The sequence below is a fragment of the Perognathus longimembris genome, chromosome 1 (assembly GCF_023159225.1).
Source record: "Perognathus longimembris pacificus isolate PPM17 chromosome 1, ASM2315922v1, whole genome shotgun sequence".
NCBI lineage: Eukaryota > Metazoa > Chordata > Mammalia > Rodentia > Heteromyidae > Perognathus > Perognathus longimembris.
The window spans coordinates 14,080,280-14,102,339 of record NC_063161.1 but is presented as its reverse complement, the minus strand read 5'-3'; the positions used below and the strand labels follow the sequence as shown (position 1 = coordinate 14,102,339).

General features: G+C 43.4%; 1 protein-coding gene across 1 annotated transcript in view; it reads right to left on the bottom strand.

Moving 5' to 3' along the window:
• Nucleotides 1-22,060, bottom strand: part of Pah (phenylalanine hydroxylase) — a 57,672-nt gene that overhangs the window by 9,622 nt on the left and 25,990 nt on the right. The window contains exons 4-8 of the mRNA XM_048357067.1: nt 17,472-17,560; nt 7,265-7,332; nt 3,717-3,913; nt 2,723-2,858; nt 1,421-1,490 (exon numbers count right to left, since the gene is read on the bottom strand). Of these exons, the coding sequence (XP_048213024.1) occupies nt 1,421-1,490; nt 2,723-2,858; nt 3,717-3,913; nt 7,265-7,332; nt 17,472-17,560 (560 nt within the window). The remainder of the gene's footprint in view (nt 1-1,420; nt 1,491-2,722; nt 2,859-3,716; nt 3,914-7,264; nt 7,333-17,471; nt 17,561-22,060) is intronic.

Sequence of the window (22,060 nt, the reverse complement as noted above, 5' to 3'; positions counted from 1 at the left end):
GGAGGTTGAGAGGAGAGGCAGCAGTATTCAATAGGGTTCCAAGGTAAGCATCACTGAGAAGGTGGCCCGAGTCAGTCTCATGATCTCATGCTCATGGTTCCATAGTTCCTGTCTGTTGAATTTAATTTTCCACTCCTCTGTGGGGCTCTCTCAAATGAAAAAATCTCTTGTTGCCACTTTTTTTTTTTTACCATCAGAACAGTTTGGGGTGGCAAAATTTAAAAGGTCCCCCTATTCTATAAGAAAAACAATGAGCATATCAACACATCCTTATTTTAAACCCATGGTGAGTAATTGATGCAATCCTGGCAGCTGTAACTACACCCTCACTGATGAAACAATCACACTTACAATTCAACCAGTCCCTAAATACTCCCACTCAAGACTCCAACAGTCGCAGAACGTCTTAACTTCCAAAACCTCACGCAAAAGAGAAGCCACAGTTGTCTTTATTTAGACAGCCTGTATCTCCTACATAAAAATAGTGTGATTTAGCAGTAGGTTTGTTTTGTTTGCCTTCAATATTAACTGGGTAGCCACTTCACTCAGCAATGGAAATACTGATTGCTTTCAAGTGATGAAAATTGCTGGTGAGATTCAGCAGCAAGGCCATTAGTTGAATTCATACATATGAGGAAACTGAGACACAGGATGGCCAGGCAACTTGCTCAAGGCCACACAACCCAACCGTGGTAGGGTTGTGGGCCTATCCATGCATCCACACCATCATCAAATCTCTCCTAATTCCAATTACCCAGCCATATGTGAGGCTGTTTCTCATTGCCTGAGAAGAACTAGATGAATTCTTTGAAGTTCATCCACAAGCATCTTTCAGAGCTTGTTTACTACTGCAAAAGAGAACTAAAAGTCTAGGATTGCTTTGATGATGGCAATGAGACATTTGGCTCTTTATTTGTCTACATCTTTTAATGTATTTAATTTCCTACAAGTCAGACAACTGGCACTGTTTTCTTAGCAAATATCATCCTACCTAATTTGAATTCCTATGCCAATGACTGGCAAGATAGCAAGTGTCAAAGTTGCTTTTAAAAAGCAAGGAATAGAAAATACTAGGAGAATCTGGAAGAAGGTGACATGCCACCTACACAAGGGTCAGGGACAATTTCATGAATGAAAGCATATGTGGTAGAATAAAGGGGATTTGTCCATTTAACCACACTTGACTCAGAGAACAAGCAAGTCACCATGTTCAGGCTCTAGCCCCTGTAGTAGGTATTTAGTTCATTACACAGAACCAGGCACATTCCTCAGTGCTGTTCACTCCATGTGGGATCATAAATTTGTACCTGGTTTTTACGCTTGAAGAGCATAAGAGAAGGGCCTCCTTCGAGAGCTTGACTTATTCGAGCAATCCAGTTCCAGCATCTATCAACTAAAGCCATGAAGTTCCATCCCTTACCTGGGAAAATTGGGCAAAGCTGCGATCCGAAAACAAAGGCACATGTCCCAAGAGCTCATGGCAGATGTCACTGAAAACAAAGAGCACAGATCCTGGAGAGGAGACGACATCCACTCTTTCCTACTTGAGGAATGGGCAGGAGCAAAGGTAGAAACTCATTTTGGCTTATGACTATACTTAAGAATATGCAGAGCATTGGATTGACTGAGACAATGTACACAATGAAAATAAAAGAAGAATGAGAAAGAAAAGCAAAGGACAGGCAAAGTACTGAACCCAGACGCCCTTGCTCCTGGAACATGTCCAGTTGCTACAGCACATTAGAGTTAATATTCCTCTGAGCATTCACTCATTCACCTGAATGAGTTGTGGGAACAAACACCTCCCATCTCAAGTCCTGGTATTGACTTACCCATGGAAATACAATATGTTCAGTTATTCTCAATGGGAGCTTTAAAAATAGAATGTTGCCAGACACTAATGCCTCATGCCTATAATTATAACTATAATCATCAGGCTGAGATCATAGGATTGAGGTTCAAAGCCAGCCTGGGAAGGAAAGCTCATGAGACTCTCTGCTCTAATTAACCACCAGAAAGTCAGAAGTAGAGCTGTGGCTCAAGTGGTAAAATGTCATCATTGAGCAAGCAAACAAACAAACAAAAAACTAAGAGAAAATGCCCTGACCCCAGTCTTGTGAGGAACAGTAGTCAGGAAAGAACATTTACATTTACTTAATACTTAAGTGCCACATCTATTAAGAACAGGTTTTTTCTGATTAGTAGCGATATTATGTGGAGAAAGAAAAGATTTGAAGCATCCTACTAATTTTTTAAATTAATTTTGGACTAAGGAAATAGCTAAATACTCAAGTAGTAAAGACAGTGGCCAGTCATTCTGTGTCTCTAGCCAAGACATAATTGAGGCAAACAACAACTGGAGTCATCTGAGTTTGCATTTAGAAGGTGTTGAGATTTCTTGGCTACCACTTATTCCTGTCCCATTTGGAACTGCATAACTCTGACTTTGGAACTTGAATGGGACAGGACCTCTTGTTCCCACTTCTCAGGGAGATTAGAATCCTTGGTTCACAGAATGTCCAAATGTGTGAGTCCAAATGTGATCGATGTGGACAGAGAAAAATATCCAGAATAGATAAACTTCTCCCTTAGTATTACCACCCAGAAAATGAGTCCTGTGGACCAATCTGTAATGAACTCAACTCAACCTCATTCGTTCCTGGAGCAGGGGGCAATGGCACCCGCTGTGAATGGTACCCAGTACCAGGAGGACGGTACTCACGGTTCAGGCGTGTACATGGGCTTGGAGCCATGTCTGATGTATTGTGTGCAGTGGAAGACTCGGAAAGCCAGGCCACCCAAGAAATCTCGTGAGGACAGAAGGCCAGCCACAGGTCGGAGACGGAAACCAGTACAAGCTGGAAAATGAAGAATAAAAACTCAAAGCCCACCTTGGCAGTGCCAGAGGGACCTAAGGATGTTTAGGTAGAGAAGTACAAACAAATGCCTAGGAGCATGGGCTTTGTTACCAAACTGACTTGGGTTCTATTCTCTGCCCCTTGCCTTCTAGTTGGCTGATGTGGAGCAAGTAAACTCATAGTTCTGAGCCTCATTTCTCTCATCTGCAAAATGTAGATAGACGTTGCTTAGAGATCCTCCAAACATTTGAGAAGTGACTTTAAAGTACTTTCCCCTGAACCTAGTTCCTTAAAATGCCCAGTACATTTCTCTCTTGTTGCTGGCTACCTTTGAGAAGAAAAGATAATAACCTCCCATCCGAGAGGCTCACGCCTATAATTCTAGCCACATGCCTATAATTCTAGCCACTCAAGAGGCTGAGAGCTGTGAAGCCAGCCCAAGGAGAGGAGCCTGTGAGACTCTGTTAATCTCCAAGTAACCACCCAAAAAGCTGGAAGTGAAGCTGGAGTTCAAGTGATAGAGCACTAGCCTTGAGCAAAAGAGCTCAGGGATAGCACCCAGGCCCCAAGTTTAAACCCTAGGACCAGCATCAAAAGAGGAAAAAAAAAGATAATACTCTTCAGGCACAAGTAGATGGCCAATGACTGATGCCCTTGCGGGGGTTAATGTAGACTAACAGTGGAGGCAAGATGGGAGGCCGAGTACAGTGCAAACCAAGCCTTCCTGGGAGACTACTCAGCCTGGTTACTACAAATACTGACTGACACTCGCCTTCTGGACTTTTCCTCTCCTTCCCTCTCCTCTCCCACAGCTCTCCCCACACCCTGCAAGGGCCCTGGCCCAGATGTGGGACTTACTCTGCAGGAATTGAGAAACATCTTCCAGCTGGGGAATGTTATCTTCACGGAAGCCACAGTACTTTTCCAGAAGCGGAAAAATGTGATTGTGCTCGTAGCAAGCATGGGTCTTATACAAGGACTTCAAGGTCCTGAACACCGTCCCCCATGTCTTCTTCTCCTCCTCTGTGTATTCTACCCGTGGGATGGGCTGTCCACTAGAACACAGGATGGGAAAGGTGTCTCCAGGAAGGTGAAGCTAGACACACAGTGTAGCGAGGTGGGTAGAGGGGCTCAGGCTCCCGTGTTTGTGAGCTGCCACCACTGACCAGAACAGACTTCACATAGATTTGAAAGAGGAGAGCTCTACATTTCATTCAGGAAACACTATGGTGTGGCTCCCATATTTGGTTATTCAAATGTATACCTTCACTACAGGTTTGCTCTCAGTCTGGGAAATCACATGGTCTTTCTGTTGTGGTTTTTTTGTTTTGTTTTGTTTTGTGTCTGATACTTTGATCATTTTCTCAGGAAAAAAAAACTTACTAATCTCCAGATGTGCCCCGTAGGCAACTGACACACAGTGTAAAAAAGCAGATAGGGGAATTAAGAAGAGTGAGAGTGTCAGGCACTGGTAGCTCATGTCTGTAATACTAGCTACTCAGGAGGCTGAGATCTGAGGATTGCAGTCAAAGCTGGCCCCAGGCAGGAAAGTCCATGAGACTTTTATCTCTAATTAGCCACCAGAAACTCAGAAGTGGTGCTGTGGCTCAAGTAGGAAAGCACTAGTTTTGAGAACAAAAGCTCAGGGACAGTACCCAGGCCCTGAGTGCAAACCCCACAACCAACAAAAAAGCGGGGGGGTAGGGAAAAATGAGGGCTTGGACAACTGAAGAATGCATCCTCTATCCAAACAAAGGCATCTCAGTTCAGCAAAAATTATATTCTGCAGTATGTGTGTTGAGTGACTGTGAGTGTGTATATATGTATAGAGAGAAAGAACATTCTACACCATACATTCTACATATATATTAAGAAAGAAATTGCAGATCAAAGGTAAAAATACATACATAAGTATTGAGATGGGATGAATAAGTATAGGTGTTAAAGTATGAGATGCCGAAGAACATATGTGTCCTCATACATCTCGAAATGTATTTTGGAACGGGAGAAGAAGGCCTAGACAGGTGACCAATGCAAACTGTAACTAACAGAGTTATTACTTTGAAAGGGCCTGAGCTGTTCCCTAAACAGTGAAAACAAGTGAACACCAAATAAAACCTGACCTCAAAGACCAGGGCCTCTTCCCCCGGCTGCAGGCCTGTTCTCACCAGGGGCACAGAGTCTGGGACACAGTGAGTCTGTTTATGTCAGAATGATGGGTCAGATTCCAAACTAGGATCCTCCTGTTCCTTCAAAGTTGTAGCCCATCCAAGAACATTAAAAGTCATTTTATTTTTTACAAAAAGGTAGGCAGGAATGACAGATTTTTGTTCAAGAATTAAAAGTAAGACATGCCTGGAAGTGGTACTCTTGCCAGTAGAGATTGTCAAATAACATCATGTGAGCCTTGCCTGAAAATCCACCATTATTTTAGGATGGAGTGTTCATGGAGGAGAAGTCTCTGGAAATGGACAGAGACTGGCCAACATTTGGTCCTCCTATTTGTAGCTGTGTGGCCTCCAGCAATTTAGTAAACCTCTCCAAGCTGATACATGGACTAGTAATCAGTAACTATTTGGGTAAGATTAAATGGAGTACTACCTACAAAGTACCTAATACTGGGACTCATAACCATCACATAACGATCGTTAACACTGTTCCCAGTTCTCATTTGAAAAGAAAGATATTGGATATTTCTGTGACAAATTCCAAGAAATAGTTAATATTCTGGACACCAAGATTACTTAACATTTGCTGTCCCAATGACCCAATATTTGTGTCTCTACTCTTCAAGTAAAGCACATACCTCTCTCCTCAGTTTCTAAGACTGGCTCCATCCCTAGGTTAGGGGTAGGCATGTGACCAGGGATGGCCAATCAGAGGGCCTCATTTCCCTCCTCATAGTGACTGGCTGCTCAATGGGCCTATGTCCCTCCCAGTCAGAGCCAGTGGAACTTAATTACAGAATTCTGCCTGACTTTGTAGGAAGGAGACAGAATTGGAGTGTCATCTACAGGCAAAGTTCTGGGGTCCATCTCCAGAGAGATAAGGCCAAATCTGAATACAAAAATTTCAACATGAAAGATATTACATCCAGTTAGAGGAAGAATGAGAAACTGAGTCCTGGGCCTACTTAGATCCAAAGTTACCAGATAAACATGTCAGTGGTTAACTTTGGAGATAGAATTTAAAGCCTGCTTATGATACCTACTAGTTCTATGACATTGGCAAGTTTTCATTCCCTAGTTAAGGGTAAAATGAGGAGTTACTATTAAGACTAAACAAATAACATATGCAAAGCATTTAGCAAAGCTCCAGAGACAGAGCAATGGCAAATCAGTTGTCTGACTGACTCTCTTGCCCATGTCTGATATGATAAGGTAAAGAGGAGGATAGAGAGAAGTTGCCATGTTCTAGGATTTGAGGTGAAGCCCAGACCATCATGCGCCTAGATCTGACTGGACGTTGCACAGTTCTGGATCCTTCTACTACCAAGGAGTCACCCAGAGAAAAACTTCTCTTTCAGTTTCTGTGTGTATGGGGTGGGGGCAGTCTTCTCCCTTTTGCAGGTGACTGCTTTCAGTATACATGCTCTGCGGCCCCTCTGTCTCACTCAAGTTCTCTATCAAGCTCTCCGGGTGCTCTTGGCTCTGTTTCAGACCATTTTTGCATTTCTTCTCATGTATCTCTTTCCTTATTTCCTCAACCCAGGAGCAGTGCTGTTCCCCCTCCCCTCCCCCAAAACCCCCAGCAATTTCCCTGTAGCAAATTGGTATTGTCCTTGAGAACTCACCATAGTAAAGCCATTCTGTTCCCTCCCCCCACCCGCAATTTTGTATTTCATGATTGCATTTTATTTTGATGAAACAGAGAAAAAGAGGAGCCTAGGATTCTGAGACATCTCCCCCCAACCTGTGCAAAAATAGCCCACCACCCTAGACCGTCCTTTCACAGGCCAAAGTACAATAGTGAAGCTTGTCTGGCCAGAAATCACCAGTGAGTCATTATTTCAGTAAAGCAGCCAGCTCCGTCTTGAATGCAAATGATCCTCTTTTCCTCCTTATTCCTGGTCTAATGTGCAGAGGACCAGAGGTGGCTTCATTCAGAACGCGAGCTTTTGGTAATTATGTCAGACAGTGGATTATTAGGCAACAACAAAGCTTAGGAGAGAGCCGAGCCCCAGCACAGTGGGTAATTATGTTTTGTGTAATGACAGATTTTTTTTAAGCATGTGTTATTAAAAGGAGGACTTAAACTCTTCTAAACACACACACACACACACACACACACACACACACACACACACACACACTCTGCTGGATGTTCTGTCATTTTCCAATTTAAAGCCAGATAGATATAAGCTAGGGAAATGCTTTTCTTTTCTTTCCTTTTCTTGTGAAACTTACTGGCGATAAGCATAGGCAATGTCAGCAAACTGCTTCCGTCTCGCTCGATACACAGGATCTTTAAACCCCTAGGAGAGAGGAGACACTTGGTAACTCAAGGCTTTGGGAGAGAGGCCAGGAGCTCACAAGCAGTGACAGTATGCATGTCCCTGTCCCCATCCCCAATGCTACCCTATAAAAAACGTTTCAGTTGTCATCAAACACTGACATACATTGTTAGTAACACCTTCAGTTCAGTAAGATCCTCCCAACCACGGGACGCCCACTCCTACAGGTATGTTCTGGTCTTAAAACTTAACTACAGCATTTGTAACTTCCAAACCTCCTGAATTGGGTCAAGTTAGTAGGATAGGTGTCTAGGATGGAGACTTACAATCTTCACTTAATCCCTGGCCAACAGCATGTGTCTAGCAATGCCACCTCATAGACAAGCGGGTTCATGCCTACTGCTATGACCATTTTTTGGTGTCAGCCATGGGGCTTGAACTCTTAAGCGCTGTCCCTGAGCTCTTCAGCTTAAGGCTAGCACTCTACCACTTGAGCCACAGTGCCACTTCTGGTTTTCTGGTGGTTAATTGGAGATAAGATTGTCATAGATTTTCCTGCCTGGGCTGGCTTTGAACCACCATCCTCAGATCTTAGCCTCCTGAGTAGCTAGGATTACAGGTGTTAGCCACTGGCTCCTGACTCTAAATTTTGTCTTGTTGTTTAGAGACAGATTCTTGCTACATTTCTGGGTCAGATCGGATAAAAGTAGAACAAAGCTGGCCTCAACTCACCATTTAATAGCCAAGGTTTGCCTCCATTGGCCTTGCACTTGTGATGCCCCTGCTTCGGCGTTCTGAGTGCCGGAATTACAGCACGGGAACCACAGGGCCACCAGACACCTGTAATGTCCTACACTGTGTGTGCTAATAAGTGATTTTTATCACTCTCACAACAGACTTGTCAGACAGACCATTATAACTCCCTTCTTTTTTTTCTAGAATGAACAGTGGCTAAGGGAAACAGGGTCCTAGTGAAGAAGCCAGATATGGATTCCCCAGTTCCCTGCTTTTTTTTTTTTTTTTTTTTTTTTTACTACACTTCAGTAACTGTCAACCTTTACAACATGGCAGGGACTCAGCCAACTAAGAAATCCATCTCAGGACATAAAAGGATGATAATTGATTCTCCTCTGAGTCTGACTGGCAGGCAGTCTCTCCCTAATAATCCAGGCAATGCATTTCCAAGTAAAAAGAGGTCAAGTGTGTCTTTGAGTGTTTGGGGGCAGAGAAGGACACATTCAATTGGTGTAAAGGCTATAGGCCAAAAAGAGTTCATTGTAAGCCGAGTTTTGGTGAGACAGAAGACTGGTAGCACTCTGCTTCTTTCCTGAGCCTGTCCCAGCAAGCCCATCCACCAAGCACTTCAGCTCAAAGTCTCTGGTTCACCATCCTTCGTACCATGTATCAATAACCAAGACTTGTATCATGGAGCAGAGTGTTTACAGGAGTTGGTTTTTTTTCTCTCCATGTTGGGAGGTTTTAGTTTGATTTGGTTTTGAGTCAAGGTCTTACTATGTAACCCATATTGACCTTGTACTTGAACTTGCAATCTTCCTGCCTCAGCCTCTTCAGTACCAGGATCTCAGGCAAATGCTGCCACACCTGGCCTTAGGAACCTGAGAATTTGGAACTGTGAGGATAAGTAGATTTCAGATGATGCAGTCAGAAAATGGAGTTCTGTGATTTGGTTTCTAAGAAGCATCACATGCCTTCTTAGCAAACTGTCAACCAAACTAAATGAACAGCACTTGCTTATCCAACTTCTCATACTTAGGACTCAAACTGTCAATATAAATATAAATTTAATCTTTATCATCTTTATCTGTTATTCTTAGAAGACATCAGTGATCGACTTTATCTGACCCCTAATTATAAGATAAGTGATTTTGTACATATCAGGCATCGTGGAAAATGTCTATTTCTATATTTTGATTTTTTTTTAGTAAATTATGGGGCTTGAACTCAGGGTCTGGGCACTGTCCCTAAGCTTTCTTTTGCTCAAGGCTAGCACCCTACCACTTGGAGCCACAGCACCACATCTAGATTTCTGGTGGTTAATTGGAGATAAGGTCTCATGGACTTTCCTGCCCAGGTTGGCTTTAAACCGTGATCCTCAGATCTCAGCCTCCTGAGTAACTAGGATTACAGATATGAGCCACCAGTGCCCAGCTATTTCTATATTTTAATCTAGAAAGTTGGAGCCATTGGACCATTTGCTGAAGGGCTCTTAGCTGCAGAACCAACAGTTTTATTAAGGCTTTCTGATCATACCCAGGTTGTCAAGTTGAGGTTTAAGAGCTGAAGCAGGAAGCTGGGGACATGAGAGAAAAATCCCTTTAGCCAATAACTTTCTCCCTTTATCCAGGTACTTCATGCTACCTGTAAAAATGGAGATGAGATGTCCATGATACCTTCTCATCTCCACTTGGCTTTATTCTTCATGTTTAATGTGCCTTGCCTAATGTGTCTAGGGGATTTAAGGTACTTCCATCTGTGAGAATGAAACTTAATACAAAAATCACATAGCTAGTAGGCATCAACCTAGTCTATTCATAGATAAATACATAAATGAAATGATGATGGAAGAAACACACCAAACTCTAACCAATGTTACTGATAGGTAGTGGGCAATGGGTACTTGTGTTATTCTTCTATACAATGTATGCTTTTGAAGTACTGTGAATACGGATTTCTTTTATTACTTGAGTGGCCAAATGCAAAATAATATTAAAAACCATCTCAAATTCTTTGGGGGACATTACAGCAGACTCCAAATTTGGAATGTGTGAACACATGTGATCACACACTATGCAGAATTTCTTCATGGAAAGAAGGTTTCTCATCATGGTCCCGTCCAGCTCCATATCTCTAAGAATTTCATTGTCAGCTTTCAGTCAATCCCCACCAGCCAGAGTAGAGGAACGTCAGTTCTGTCAGCTACCAGTGTACAGAGGGATTTGTGTCCTTAAACTCAGGGATTTGGCCATTTGGGTTACCAGGTGACCACAGAGACTCCATGATCATCCATATGAAATGTATTCTGAATTAAACTGCATTTGGCAATGACTGATCACCCTGTCTCAATTTAGACTAATAGCAGCAATTTCAGTAGCACTGCATGTAATTTATTTATAATCACTCTGTCTCAATTAAGCTAATAGCAGTAATTTTGGTTGCACTGCATGTAACCAAGTATGTTTTGACAGGGAAATATATTGTCCATGAAGAAATGGTGAAAAGAGGCAGGGAGGGAGAACAAGAGGAGGGGAAAGTAGGGAGAATTCTACAAGACAGAAAATTATAACTTCACCAGAATCTATTTGCAATCCCTTGTCTTAATCTCAGTTTTATCATTCTAAGTGTAGCAAGGGTTGTCATTTTTGTGGAGGAGGTTCTAGAGAGAGGGTAACAATATGGAATAGCCTACTGAGGACTCCTCTAGACTGAAGAGGTACTCTCCAAGTCCCCTTTGCAACTGATAGTGACCATATGATAGTTCTCCCTGATAAGTAGAGGGAGGTGAATTTTCTCCAGAAAGAGCCCATGATCACCTCGCAAGACAAATCCTCCTCCTTATTCCAGGTGTTCCCAGAAAGTACAGGGCTCTACAGAATTGGAGGAAGGTGTGGTCATGAGGAGAAGAGATGGGAATGACTGCTCAATCACCCTGTCTCAATTTAGACCAATAGCAGAAGAAATTTAGACTAATCGCTGGAGGAACTTATGGAGTTGTTTCCCTACTGAATCACATTGCAGGCAAGTTAAGCCATAGAGGTCCAATGGTTGTGGTATAACTGGTCTACCTCAGTAGCTAGAGCTTTCAATTTATATCCCCCTCCTGCCAGAGTCTTTCCTGTGGATTCCAGTCCACTATGGCTTATAACTTGATAACTCCTGCTCTTTGACTCCTTAAACTTAATGTGGATTTTTTTTAGTTATTATGGACTATTACCTAATCTGTGTTTCATAGACCCCTACCATTCAAGACATTATTACTAAGTATTCCACATAAAGAGAGTTCTTTGGGATATGAAGAAACAGGTTGAGTGGGCTCCATTTTCTCATTAACATAGTGTTTGGGGAGTTACAGAAATAGCATCTCTCTCTTTGTTCCTGGGATTTTTTTTTTCAGAGTACAGTTTGAGAAATCTGTGTAAGGCTCATGTGTATGTGTATGTTTTGCACTTCTTATGAAGCTCCAATCATGATCATTTTGATCAGAGGCTCTGTCCTCCATGTACAAGAGATACAGATAGTTATAATCCCTAAGATATATGCATTGTGACTTCCTACAGTAACAGTGAGAAGGCTTAAACCTAGAGACAAGATAGAAGATGTCCATTGGAAGGCAAAATAAAAGAGATGGCCTAAAATGATGAGTAGAGGCATTCCAGTGGGGAAAGGACTGGCGAGATGATAAGGAGGAGTGCTACAGATAAAAATGTATCAACTGGCCAGTTTTTGGAACTGGTAACCCAACATGGCCATGTGTATTCTGCCTGTCAAGTTTGTGACAGATCTTTGTGGCATCATTCTGAGACATTCTGACACTTATTCTCCCTGTGCTCCAGTAACTGGAGGCGTCTAGCTAGAAAGGATCATGTCTTATCTATCATCCTAACTCTACTCCCTTTACCTGTCCTGGACCATAGATGGAGTATAATGTCTATCTGAGATTTCTCACTGGAACATCAAAAGCACTCCATTCCTCGGGTGCTTATGCACATTGAAATTCAAAGTGCATGCTAAGTGTTTAACATAGTGCCTGGCACTCAGCCTGTGCTCAAGAAATGGTGGCTATTACTATCATTAGCTTAATAAACGTTAGTGGAAGGAAGCAATGAAGAAGGGAAAGAGACAAAGGGAAGAGACTGGTAACAAAAGGAAGAAAGTAGGAGGGACATCTTCTTTTCCCAGTTAGTTAAAACCCAAAGACAGATGACCTTTGCCCTCTACTTTCGTCAACAATCCTTTTCTTCATTTCTCAACGTGGCAGTAAACTGAGGTCAAACATCAGTGCACTCCGCCAAGGGTGGAGGGTCAGGGGAGGAAGGGATCATGCTGACTACATAGGGACAGAGCAGAACAGAGGGTCCTGTGGAGAAGAACAGCCCCTTCAATCTGGGGCTGGTGTCTGCTTGCAGTTCCCACGGTGAGGCCAGGCCTGCAGGGCCTGGAGGGCTGAAGAGAAGCACTCCAGAGGGTTTTCTCTGTGCCTGGCCTCTGTTGCCAGGATCTGATGAGAAACCAAGGAACAGAGAGAGCCTGGCGCCTCTTCTCCAGGGGACAGTGTACCTGATAAGTTGTATTTTTATGCTAAATTTCATGACACTGAGAGGCGAAAGAGCCAAAGATGTGGCCAGGGTTGGCAAAGAGAAATGAATTCCCGAGTTGGAAGGCCAGCCTGTTTGCCTCTGGGAGGACAGGAAAACAATGAGAAGGAAATGTCCTTCTCTCTGGACTGGCTTCTTTTCCCACTGACCCAAATGAGCAAGGAGTAAGGCCAAGGGAAGGAACAAAGAGTCAAGGCAGGAAGATGGATATTGGTATAGAAGAGAGATTTGGATTAGCAGATGCCAGGGACTAGGACAAGGGCAGACAGACAGCCTTCCTGAGAAAAAGAAAATGAGGTATCTGGAGATGCTCTGCTTATAAGCTCAGAGTCGACATCCAAGCTTCCTCATGGAGACTTTGCCCCTCCAGGACTCCACTGGAGTTGGCTGAATTACATTCAGGACAAGGAGTCAAAGCCTCCAACGTTATGTTTGATGGGTTTGGGGAATTTTGAGGGGCCAGAGGAGACTGTTGTTTTTAGAGATTTTGTTTTGAGGTAGGGTCTCACTATGTAGGTGGGGCTAGCCTCAAGCTCATAATCCTCTTGCCTCCACCTCACACACATGTTGAGATTATAAACATGAACCACCTTGCACAAGACACAGTGTATCAATAATACACATCAGGAAGTTTACATATAATTTCTGTCCATAGTTAAGATTGCTTGGACTACTTCCCGACTAGCAATCAAGGACAGAGAAGCCATCAGAAGTTCCTGAGAAAATGAACAGGCAGAGCCTTCACCCCAGGGTTATGGCTATGGTGAAGATTGGAAGCCTCCTACAGAGTTGTTTTGGGAGCCTGCTTTGTAAACTGGGCAATATAGTCAAAAATTCAGTGTATATCCTACAAAATTAAGAAGAGTGAAGGAAGGGGTGAGTAGGGAAGGAATGAGTGAGAATGAGGAAAGTGGTGATGTTGACCAAGATGCATTGTATTCATAGACTGCTTTATTAAATGAGTACTTTGTAAAACTACTTAAAGATGAGAAATCCTGTGAGACTGTATCAAACTACAAAGCTTCTGCAGGGCAATGGACATAGCTCGCAAGATAAACAGAAAGCCCACAGATTGGAAGAAGAGCTTTACCAGCCATACAACGGCTAAAGGCCTGCTATCTGAAATATACGCAGAACTTAAAAAGTTAAATTCCTCCAAAACAGATTCTTCAGAAGGCTAAGCATAGAACTCCCCTATGACCCAGCAGTCCCACTTTTGGGTATCTATCCAAAAGACCACAAACAAAATCACAGTAATGCCACCAGCACAACAATGTTCATTGCAGCACAATTTGTCATAGCGAGAATCTGGAACCAGCCCAGATGCCCCTCAGTAGACGAATGGATCAGGAAAATGTGGTACATATACACAATGGAATTTTATGCCTCTATCAGAAAGAATGACATTGTCCCATTTGTAAGGAAATGGAAGGACTTGGAAAAAATTATACTAAGTGAAGTGAGCCAACCCAAAGAAACATGGACTCTATGGTCTCCCTTATTGGGAATAATTAGTACAGGTTTAGGCAAGTCATAGCAGAGCATCACAAGGCCCAATAGCTATACCCTTATGAACACATAAGATGATGCTAAGTGAAATGAACTCCATGTTATGGAAACAGTTGTAACTACTTTCAACGTCCTATGTGTATCTGTAGCTTCTATTATTGATGATGTTCTTGTATCACCTTCCTGTGGTTGTACCTACACTATCTCTGTAATCTTATCTGAGTATATTGGAAACCATGTATACGGGTATTGGCATTAGGAAATTGAAAGGGAATACCAAATTTGAGAGACACAGGGTAAAAAAAGACAAAACTACAAAAGCAATACTTGCAAAACTGTTTGGTGTAAGTGAACTGAACACCTCCGTGGGGGGGGGGGGGCGGGGGGAAGGGAAAGGGGGAGGAGGGAGGGGGGTATGAGGGACAAGGTAACAAACTGTACAAGAAATGTATCCAGGGGCTGGGGATATGGCCTAGTGGCAAGAGTGCTTGCCTCGTATACATGAGGCCCTAGGTTCGATTCCCCAGCACCACATATACAGAAAATGGCCAGAAGTGTCGCTGTGGCTCAAGTGGCAGAGTGCTAGCCTTGAGCAAGAAGAAGCCAGGGACAGTGCTCAGGCCCTGAGTCCAAGCCCCAGGACTGGCAAAAAAAAAAAAAAAGAAATGTATCCAGTGCCTAACGTATGAAACTGTAACCTTTCTGTACATCAGTTTGATAATAAAAATTTGAAAAAAAATAAATTCCTCCAAAACAAATATCAAAGAACCAACATCCCCTTAACAAATGGGCTAAAGACCTAAAAAGACAATTCTCTGAAGATGAAATGAGAATGGCCAAGAGTCACATGATAAAGTGCTCTATATTACTGGCCATAAGAGAAATGCAAATCAAAACAACATTGAGATTCCACCTCATCCCAGTAAGAATGTCCATTATCAGGAAATGTACTAATGACAAATGATGGAGGGGATGTGGCCAAAAGGGAGCCCAACAACATTGTTGGGGGGAATGGAAACTTGTTCAACCCTTCTGAAAAGCAGTGTGGAGGTTCCTCAGAAGACTAAACATAGAGCTCCCCTACGACCCAGAAGCCCCACTTTGGGGCATCTACCCAAAAGAATACAAGCAAGGCCATACTAAAGCCACCAGCACAACTATGTTCATCACAGCACAATTTGTCATTGCTAAAACATGGAACCAACCCAGATACCCCTCAGTAGATGAGTGGATCAGAAAAATGTGGTACATATATATATACAGTGGAATTCTATCCCTCTATCTCAAGGAATGATACTGCCCCATTCATAACGAAATGTAAGGACTTAGAAAAACATCATACTAAGTGAAGAGACCCAGACCCAAAGAAACATAAACCCTATGGTGTCCCTCATAGGAAATAACTAGTACATGATTAGGCTAGTCATAGCAGAGATCACAATAGCCCAATAGCTATGCCCTTATGAACACATAAGGTGATGCTAAGTGAAATGAACTCCATGTTATGAAAACAAGCATTATATCATTGTTTTAATTATTTTCAACCTGCCATGTGAAACCATACCTTTTGTTTTCTTTTCTTGTTTGTTTTGTTTCTCTTGTATTCCCTCCCTGTGGTTGTACTCCCGTTATCACTGTATCTCATCTGAGTACCCTGGATACTGTACATATGGGTATCAGAACCACGGAAGGGAAAGGGAATATCAAAATTGAGAAACAAAAGATAAAAAGACAAACCATTTCAAAAGCAATACCTACAAAAACTATTTGGTGTAAACCAACTGTACAACTCATAGGGGGAGAAGGAAAGGGGAAGGGGGAAATGAGGGAGGAGGTAACCAGTTGAACAAGAAATGTACTCACTGCCTTGCATATGAAACTGTAACCTCTCTGCACTTGACTTTGACAATAAAGAAAAAAACATTTTTAAGATGAGAAATTCTTACATATATATGTATGTGTATATATACACACACACACACACACACACACACAACCTATAAGAACTTAGGTTAAGTGACACACATCAGGCTCAGAGACAAACAGCACATGTTGTCTCTCATATGTAGAAATTAGGTCTAAAATACAAACATACATAATAACACAATCAGGGTTACATGCATGTACACACAAACACACTTACTAAAGGATGGTACACATAGGGGAGGAGTCCAAGGGTGTAACTCCCTTGAACAACTAATGAACAATTTAAAAAAATAGTAGGAATTTGAAACATGTTCAGGGAGAAGGGGCAATGAGAAGAGGGCGCAGGAATGGAGGGAGGACAGGTGGGCAAATACAGCCATTGAATTCAATGTACATTATATAAAAAATTGAACTGTGTAAATTGAGGGTAGGTATGAGATGGGGAAAGGTGGGAGAAAATGATGGAAGGCATGACATTAAGACATATTGAACTCATTACCTGACCTGTAGAATTGAAACTCCTTTGTACAACTACTTAATAATAAATAATAAACAAAAGTAAATATAAAATAAGTAAATATAAGTAAGAAACGTAAAAATATCTGCACATATAGAAGTACATTTATACATGGGAGAGGGAAGTATATCTCAAAACAAATACTGTTTTACAAGAGTAAGATAGTAGGTAATATTTTGTGTGTGTTTCAAAGTCTAGAAAATAGGAAGGAATTCATTTTGTTTCTGTGTGCAAAATACTTTCTCATTATTTAACAAATATGAGAATGAAGAGAAAAATACAAATAACTGAAGTTATGACGATCTACACTTTCTTCCTTGTGCTTTTCTGCATTTTTGAGACTACTGTCAGGAACTTAAATGTTTGATTTCAAAATAAGCATGAATCATTTGTATTTTTAAAAGCCAGCATGCCCACAAATAGCAAGGCCCTGGGTTCATTCCCCTGAACCCTTTCCCTTCCAAAGAAGGAGGGAAGGGGGAAAAAGAAGAGAAAGAAAACGAAGGAAGAGAGAAAGAAAAGATGAAGGGGCAGACAAAAGAAGATAAGAAAAAGGTGGAGAAGATAAAGAAGAAGGGAAGAATAAAGAGAAGATGAAGAAGAAGGGAGAAGATGAAGAAGGGAGAAGATGAAGAAGGGGATAGAGGATGAGGAAGAAAACAGGAGGAGATGATGAGGGAGGAGGAGGAGGAGGAGGAGGAGGAGGAGGAGGAGGAGGAGGAGGAGGAGGAGGAGGAGGAGGAGGAGGAGGAGGAGGAGCTCAGTAAAATGTCTGTTGAACAAATATTCAACCACATTGCTCCAAGCTGAGGATGAGTGAGGAGGAAAGGGGAGGACAGGAAGCCAAAGGAAAGAATCCCGGGTAACACACTCACAGGGTGGTCAGCGTCCAGTTCGGCTCCATAGCTGAGAATCTGATTGGCGAATCTGTCGAGCTCTTGAATGGTCCTTGGAAACCAGGGCACTGTAACACAGAAGACCCAGCTCCTGAGTGCCCCTGCAGGGTGTGACACAACGCGTGGCCAGCCAAATGTTAAAGAGAAGTGTGAGCCCAAACTAGTGAGGTGGCTAGCTAGTGAGTGGCACTGCACATCAACCCTGAATTCCTACTCCATTTTCTTTGGGAACTGAGTTCTGACTACATCCCAAACATCATCTCTTTGCTGGCCATTTTGTTTTTCTGAATTAGCTCAAGTTCATCTCCCCTCCACAGTACAAGTCTTCAATGACTTTGCTCAGCAGCAAAATATGGCATGGAGACCTTGAATATAAATGGGGGGGTTGGGGGGGAGGCGGGAGCCAGAGCTGTCCACCTCCCTGACTGTTGTGTCTTCTTTCAAAAGCTCCCAGACAACCAAAGAAATCCACCCCCATCCCCCACCTCCTTCTACCCCTCTACCCCCCAAATCCCCCACTCCCCACCCCCAACCCCCCCCCCACACCTAGTGATTCAAACAAAGTCCTGAACTGGCTGGCCCCTGGAGTCTGACTTTGAGGTGTCTCTCATCTTTGTATCCAACCTATCCACAAACTCTATTGGTCTTACCACTCAATTCTCAACCTACTTACATCTCTCCCAGACCATCTTTTTTTTGGTCCCAGGGTTTGAACTCTGGGCCAGGGCACTGTCCCTGAGATCTTTTGCTCAAGGCTACAGCTCTACCACTTTGAGCCACAGCTCCACCTCTGGGTGTTTTTTTTTTTTTGGTGGCTAATTGGAGATAAGACTCTCACAGACTTCCTTGCTTGGACTGGCTTTGAACCACAACCCTCAGCTCTCAGTCTCCCACATAACTAGAATTGCAGGCACGAGCCACCAGCGCCCAGCTCACACCATCATTCAAGGCCCTGTCATTTTAATTTAATACACAGGCAGGTCTCCAAAACAATTAGGTCCTACACAGAGCCCTTCTTTTTAATTAGCAGATGTGAACGGTACAAAGGTGTTTTGTTGTGATACCGCCTGTCATGTAGATAGCTGAGTCCCAAAGCCAGTCACGGAATCATGCTAAGCAGGGTGAATGGATCCAGGTAGTGTGGGTTGGGCAGATAGCTGTAGTACGTAAAACATTTCTGGACTTGCTTTTGAAGATGCATAGTCAGGCAAGGGATGATGCTTGAGGCCCGTTGTCTACAGTGAGAGGGTCCTGTAGAGAGAAGGACCCCAGGGAGAAGAGTGGAGAAAACTGCCCAACTGGAAAGAAGATGCTCTTGAGTATAATTGTCCCAGACATGAACAGACACTAAATAAGTTAGTACTGTAAATCGCATGAGTAGTAGCCAGGAGTTCTGGGTAGCTCCATAGGGAAGGAAGAAAGGGAAGCAAGGAGATGAGGAAGGAAGGAGGATGGAAAGGAGAAAAGGAGGGAGAGAGGGAGGGAAGAAGTAAGGAAAAGAGGAACCCTAGTTATGTTACCATGTAAGGATTACCAGCAGTGGCCACAATCAATAGAATGTCAATTCTGTTCTATTGCTGCTCCAGAATAAGGAGGACCAGGGTGCTGGTGGCTCACACCTGTAATCCTGGCAACTCAGGAGGCTACAAGGTGAGGATCAGAGTCAACTAACCAGCTTAAAGGCAGAAATGAAAGTGGTAGAGCACCAGCCTTGAGAGTGCCTGGGCCCTGAGTTTGAGCTCCAGTACTAGCATAAGAAAGAAAAAAGAGAATAAGAGAAAAAAAGAAAAGGGAGGAAGGGAGGAAGGAAGGGAGGGAGGGAGGGAGGGTGGGAAGGAGGGAGGGAGGGAGGGAGGGAGGGAAGGGAAAGAAGGGAGGGAGGGAGGGAGGAATGGAGGAAGGGAAGGAAGGAAGGAAGGAAAGGAAAGGGAAGGGGAGGGAAGGGGAGGGAAGGGAAGGGAAGGAAGGAAGGGAAGGGAAGGAAGGAAAGGAAGGAAATGAACTGTGCAGTAAGTACAACTCAATGTACACCAGGAAAGAACATGACTGCCATCTAGTGGTCTGTCTAGAGAATATCATCCATGAATCAGCTACATTTCTCTCAAAACCAGACAAGACCTTACTGATAAAGACAGCTCAGGGCCTCATTGCCATAGATAGAAGACACTTAAGCTCTTTAACTGTCTGCATTAATGATACAAATTAGTACTTGGTGCTGGTCTAAACGCTACTTATTTGAGGACTGCTGTTTGTGGCCACATTACAAAAAAGGAAACTGAGGTACTGGGAGGACAGGACCGCTGAGATGTCCCAAATTTAATTACAGGAGAGAAAAGAAGAGAAGTGGAAGTCATCATTAGAAATAAAGAACAGATAACCTTTTAATGTTCTTTCACCCTTACGTTAAGTCGTTCCATCTCTCATGGCCCTTGAGGGGCTGCTAGGTCATGCTCAGAGCCACCCATTGGCCATGGCTGTTTCCCCTTGTGAACGGTGCTTATATCCCAAAGCCGCTTCTGATCACCGTCACCTCGACCCTCTCATCGATGGCCCAGGCAGGATCTACCTAAATGACATTTTGCCTCCTTCCCCATATGTTCATGATAATGAAATCTGGGCTTTTCATTTTTCCCACTACTGCTCAGCCTCACTGCTGGTAGCTGAAGGACCGATGCCAGGATATGTGTGTGTGTGTGTGTGTGTGTGTGTGTGTGTGTGTGTGTGTGTGTGTGTATTTTTCTGGTGTCTGGCCAGTGCCCTGGGATTACAACACCCATGCCATCTCCTCTTCCACCTGGGGATCCTGAGAGGTAAATGGTGCTAGGACACCCACTTTACACAGGAAGAGACTGAGGAACAAGAGAGAACCCTACGATACACGTCCTTGCTCCCAAACACTGAGACTTGAGGTCTCAACAACTCCGCGCCACCCTGTGCCCCCTGGTGAGGGGCCTGGCTTCCCACTGCATTGCTTCACCTTCTCCCCAAGTTCCCCTTTCTTTCTGAGCCCAGTACTTGCCTTGCACAATGAGCTGCTACAGTCAGCCCTGTTTCCCAGTCGGGTTCAGAAAGGCTTGGGAAAGAGCATGCTCTTGTAGCCATCCAGACTTCAGATCTCTGTGAGACCATTCTTGTCTCCACAGATGTTGGCCCCAGAAGGCTCCCAGGATGGCCCCGACCTGTCCCTGCTCTTGTGTGACTCTACCTTCATATTCCAAGGCATCCTTTCACTGCTTACTCTCCCTCCTCTGAGAATTGTGTGTAACTCAGGCAGTAACACCTGCCACCATGGACAGAGCAAGCCAGCCCTTCCTGCTGTACCGCCTTCTGGCCTGGGGACACTCTGACTTGCAAAGTAGAGTCCACAAAGCACCTGCCACATTCCAGGGACCGGGTGCTGAAGCTCCAGCCTGTGATACATGGTTCTACTGGAGGAAGCATGAGAGAATAATAAATAGACTTAAATGTCCACCAAGGATGGGAAGTTCTTGAAGAGGAAGGAATCAGGGTAAGGAAGTGGGATCGATAAGAACACTATTGTTTTCTTATTTTAATTGTTTGCTCGTTTATTGTCAGTCATGGGGCTGGAACTCTGGGCCTAGGTGCTGTCCCTGAGCTCTTCAGCTCAAGGCTAGTGCTCTACCACTTTGAGTCACAGTGCCACTTCTGGTTTTCTGGTGGTTTGTTGGAGATAAGAGTCTCACAGACTTTCCTGCCATGGCTGGCTTCAAACTGTGATCCTCAGATCTCAGCCTCCTGAGTAGCTAGGATTACAGGCATGAGCCACTGGTGCCTGGCTATTTTTTTTTAATTTACTTAACAATGTTCCTGTCTTTGTTAAGGTATAATGAACAAAAATTGTATGTAGTTAAGCTTAATAAAGTAATGATTGCTATAATCAAGTTCATGAACATATCTATACCTACCATAGTTACCACTGTGGGAGGGCAAGTGTGTGTACACATCTCTGTGTGTGCATGTGGATGCATATATGTGCGTGCACGTATATGTGTGTGTGTGCCTATGTGCATGAATGTGAGAGCGTGTGGTGAGGATATAAGATCCCGCTTAGCAATTTCAAGCATATATAACATCATCATTAGGTGTCCTACTTTAGATCTCCATAATCTACTCATCTTGTAATTGAAACTTTGTGTCATTTCTTCTGCCTCCCAGGCCCTGGAAGCCACTCTGTAGTTCTGTGCATTTGACTTTTTGTTTTCAGACTCCATAAATAATATCTGTTCTGGGTTTATTTCACTTAGCAGTAAGTCTTTCAGGTTCATTTGTATTGTTCCCAATGGTAAGATTTTCCTGTTTTTATGGCTAAACCAAGTGCGTATGCATGCTGCCCGACCCCCTCCCCACACAAACCACATTGTCTGTTCACTAATCCACCAGTGGTTGCTTAGGTTGTCTTCATGTCCTGGCTCCTGTGGTTAGTACTGTACTCAGTAAGGAAGTGCAGGCTTCTCTTCAAGCTACTGAAGAAGTGGAGGAGTGATGGTTCTACTCCACTTTTAACTTTCTATGTAATTGCAAACTATTGTCCATAATAGGTATACCAA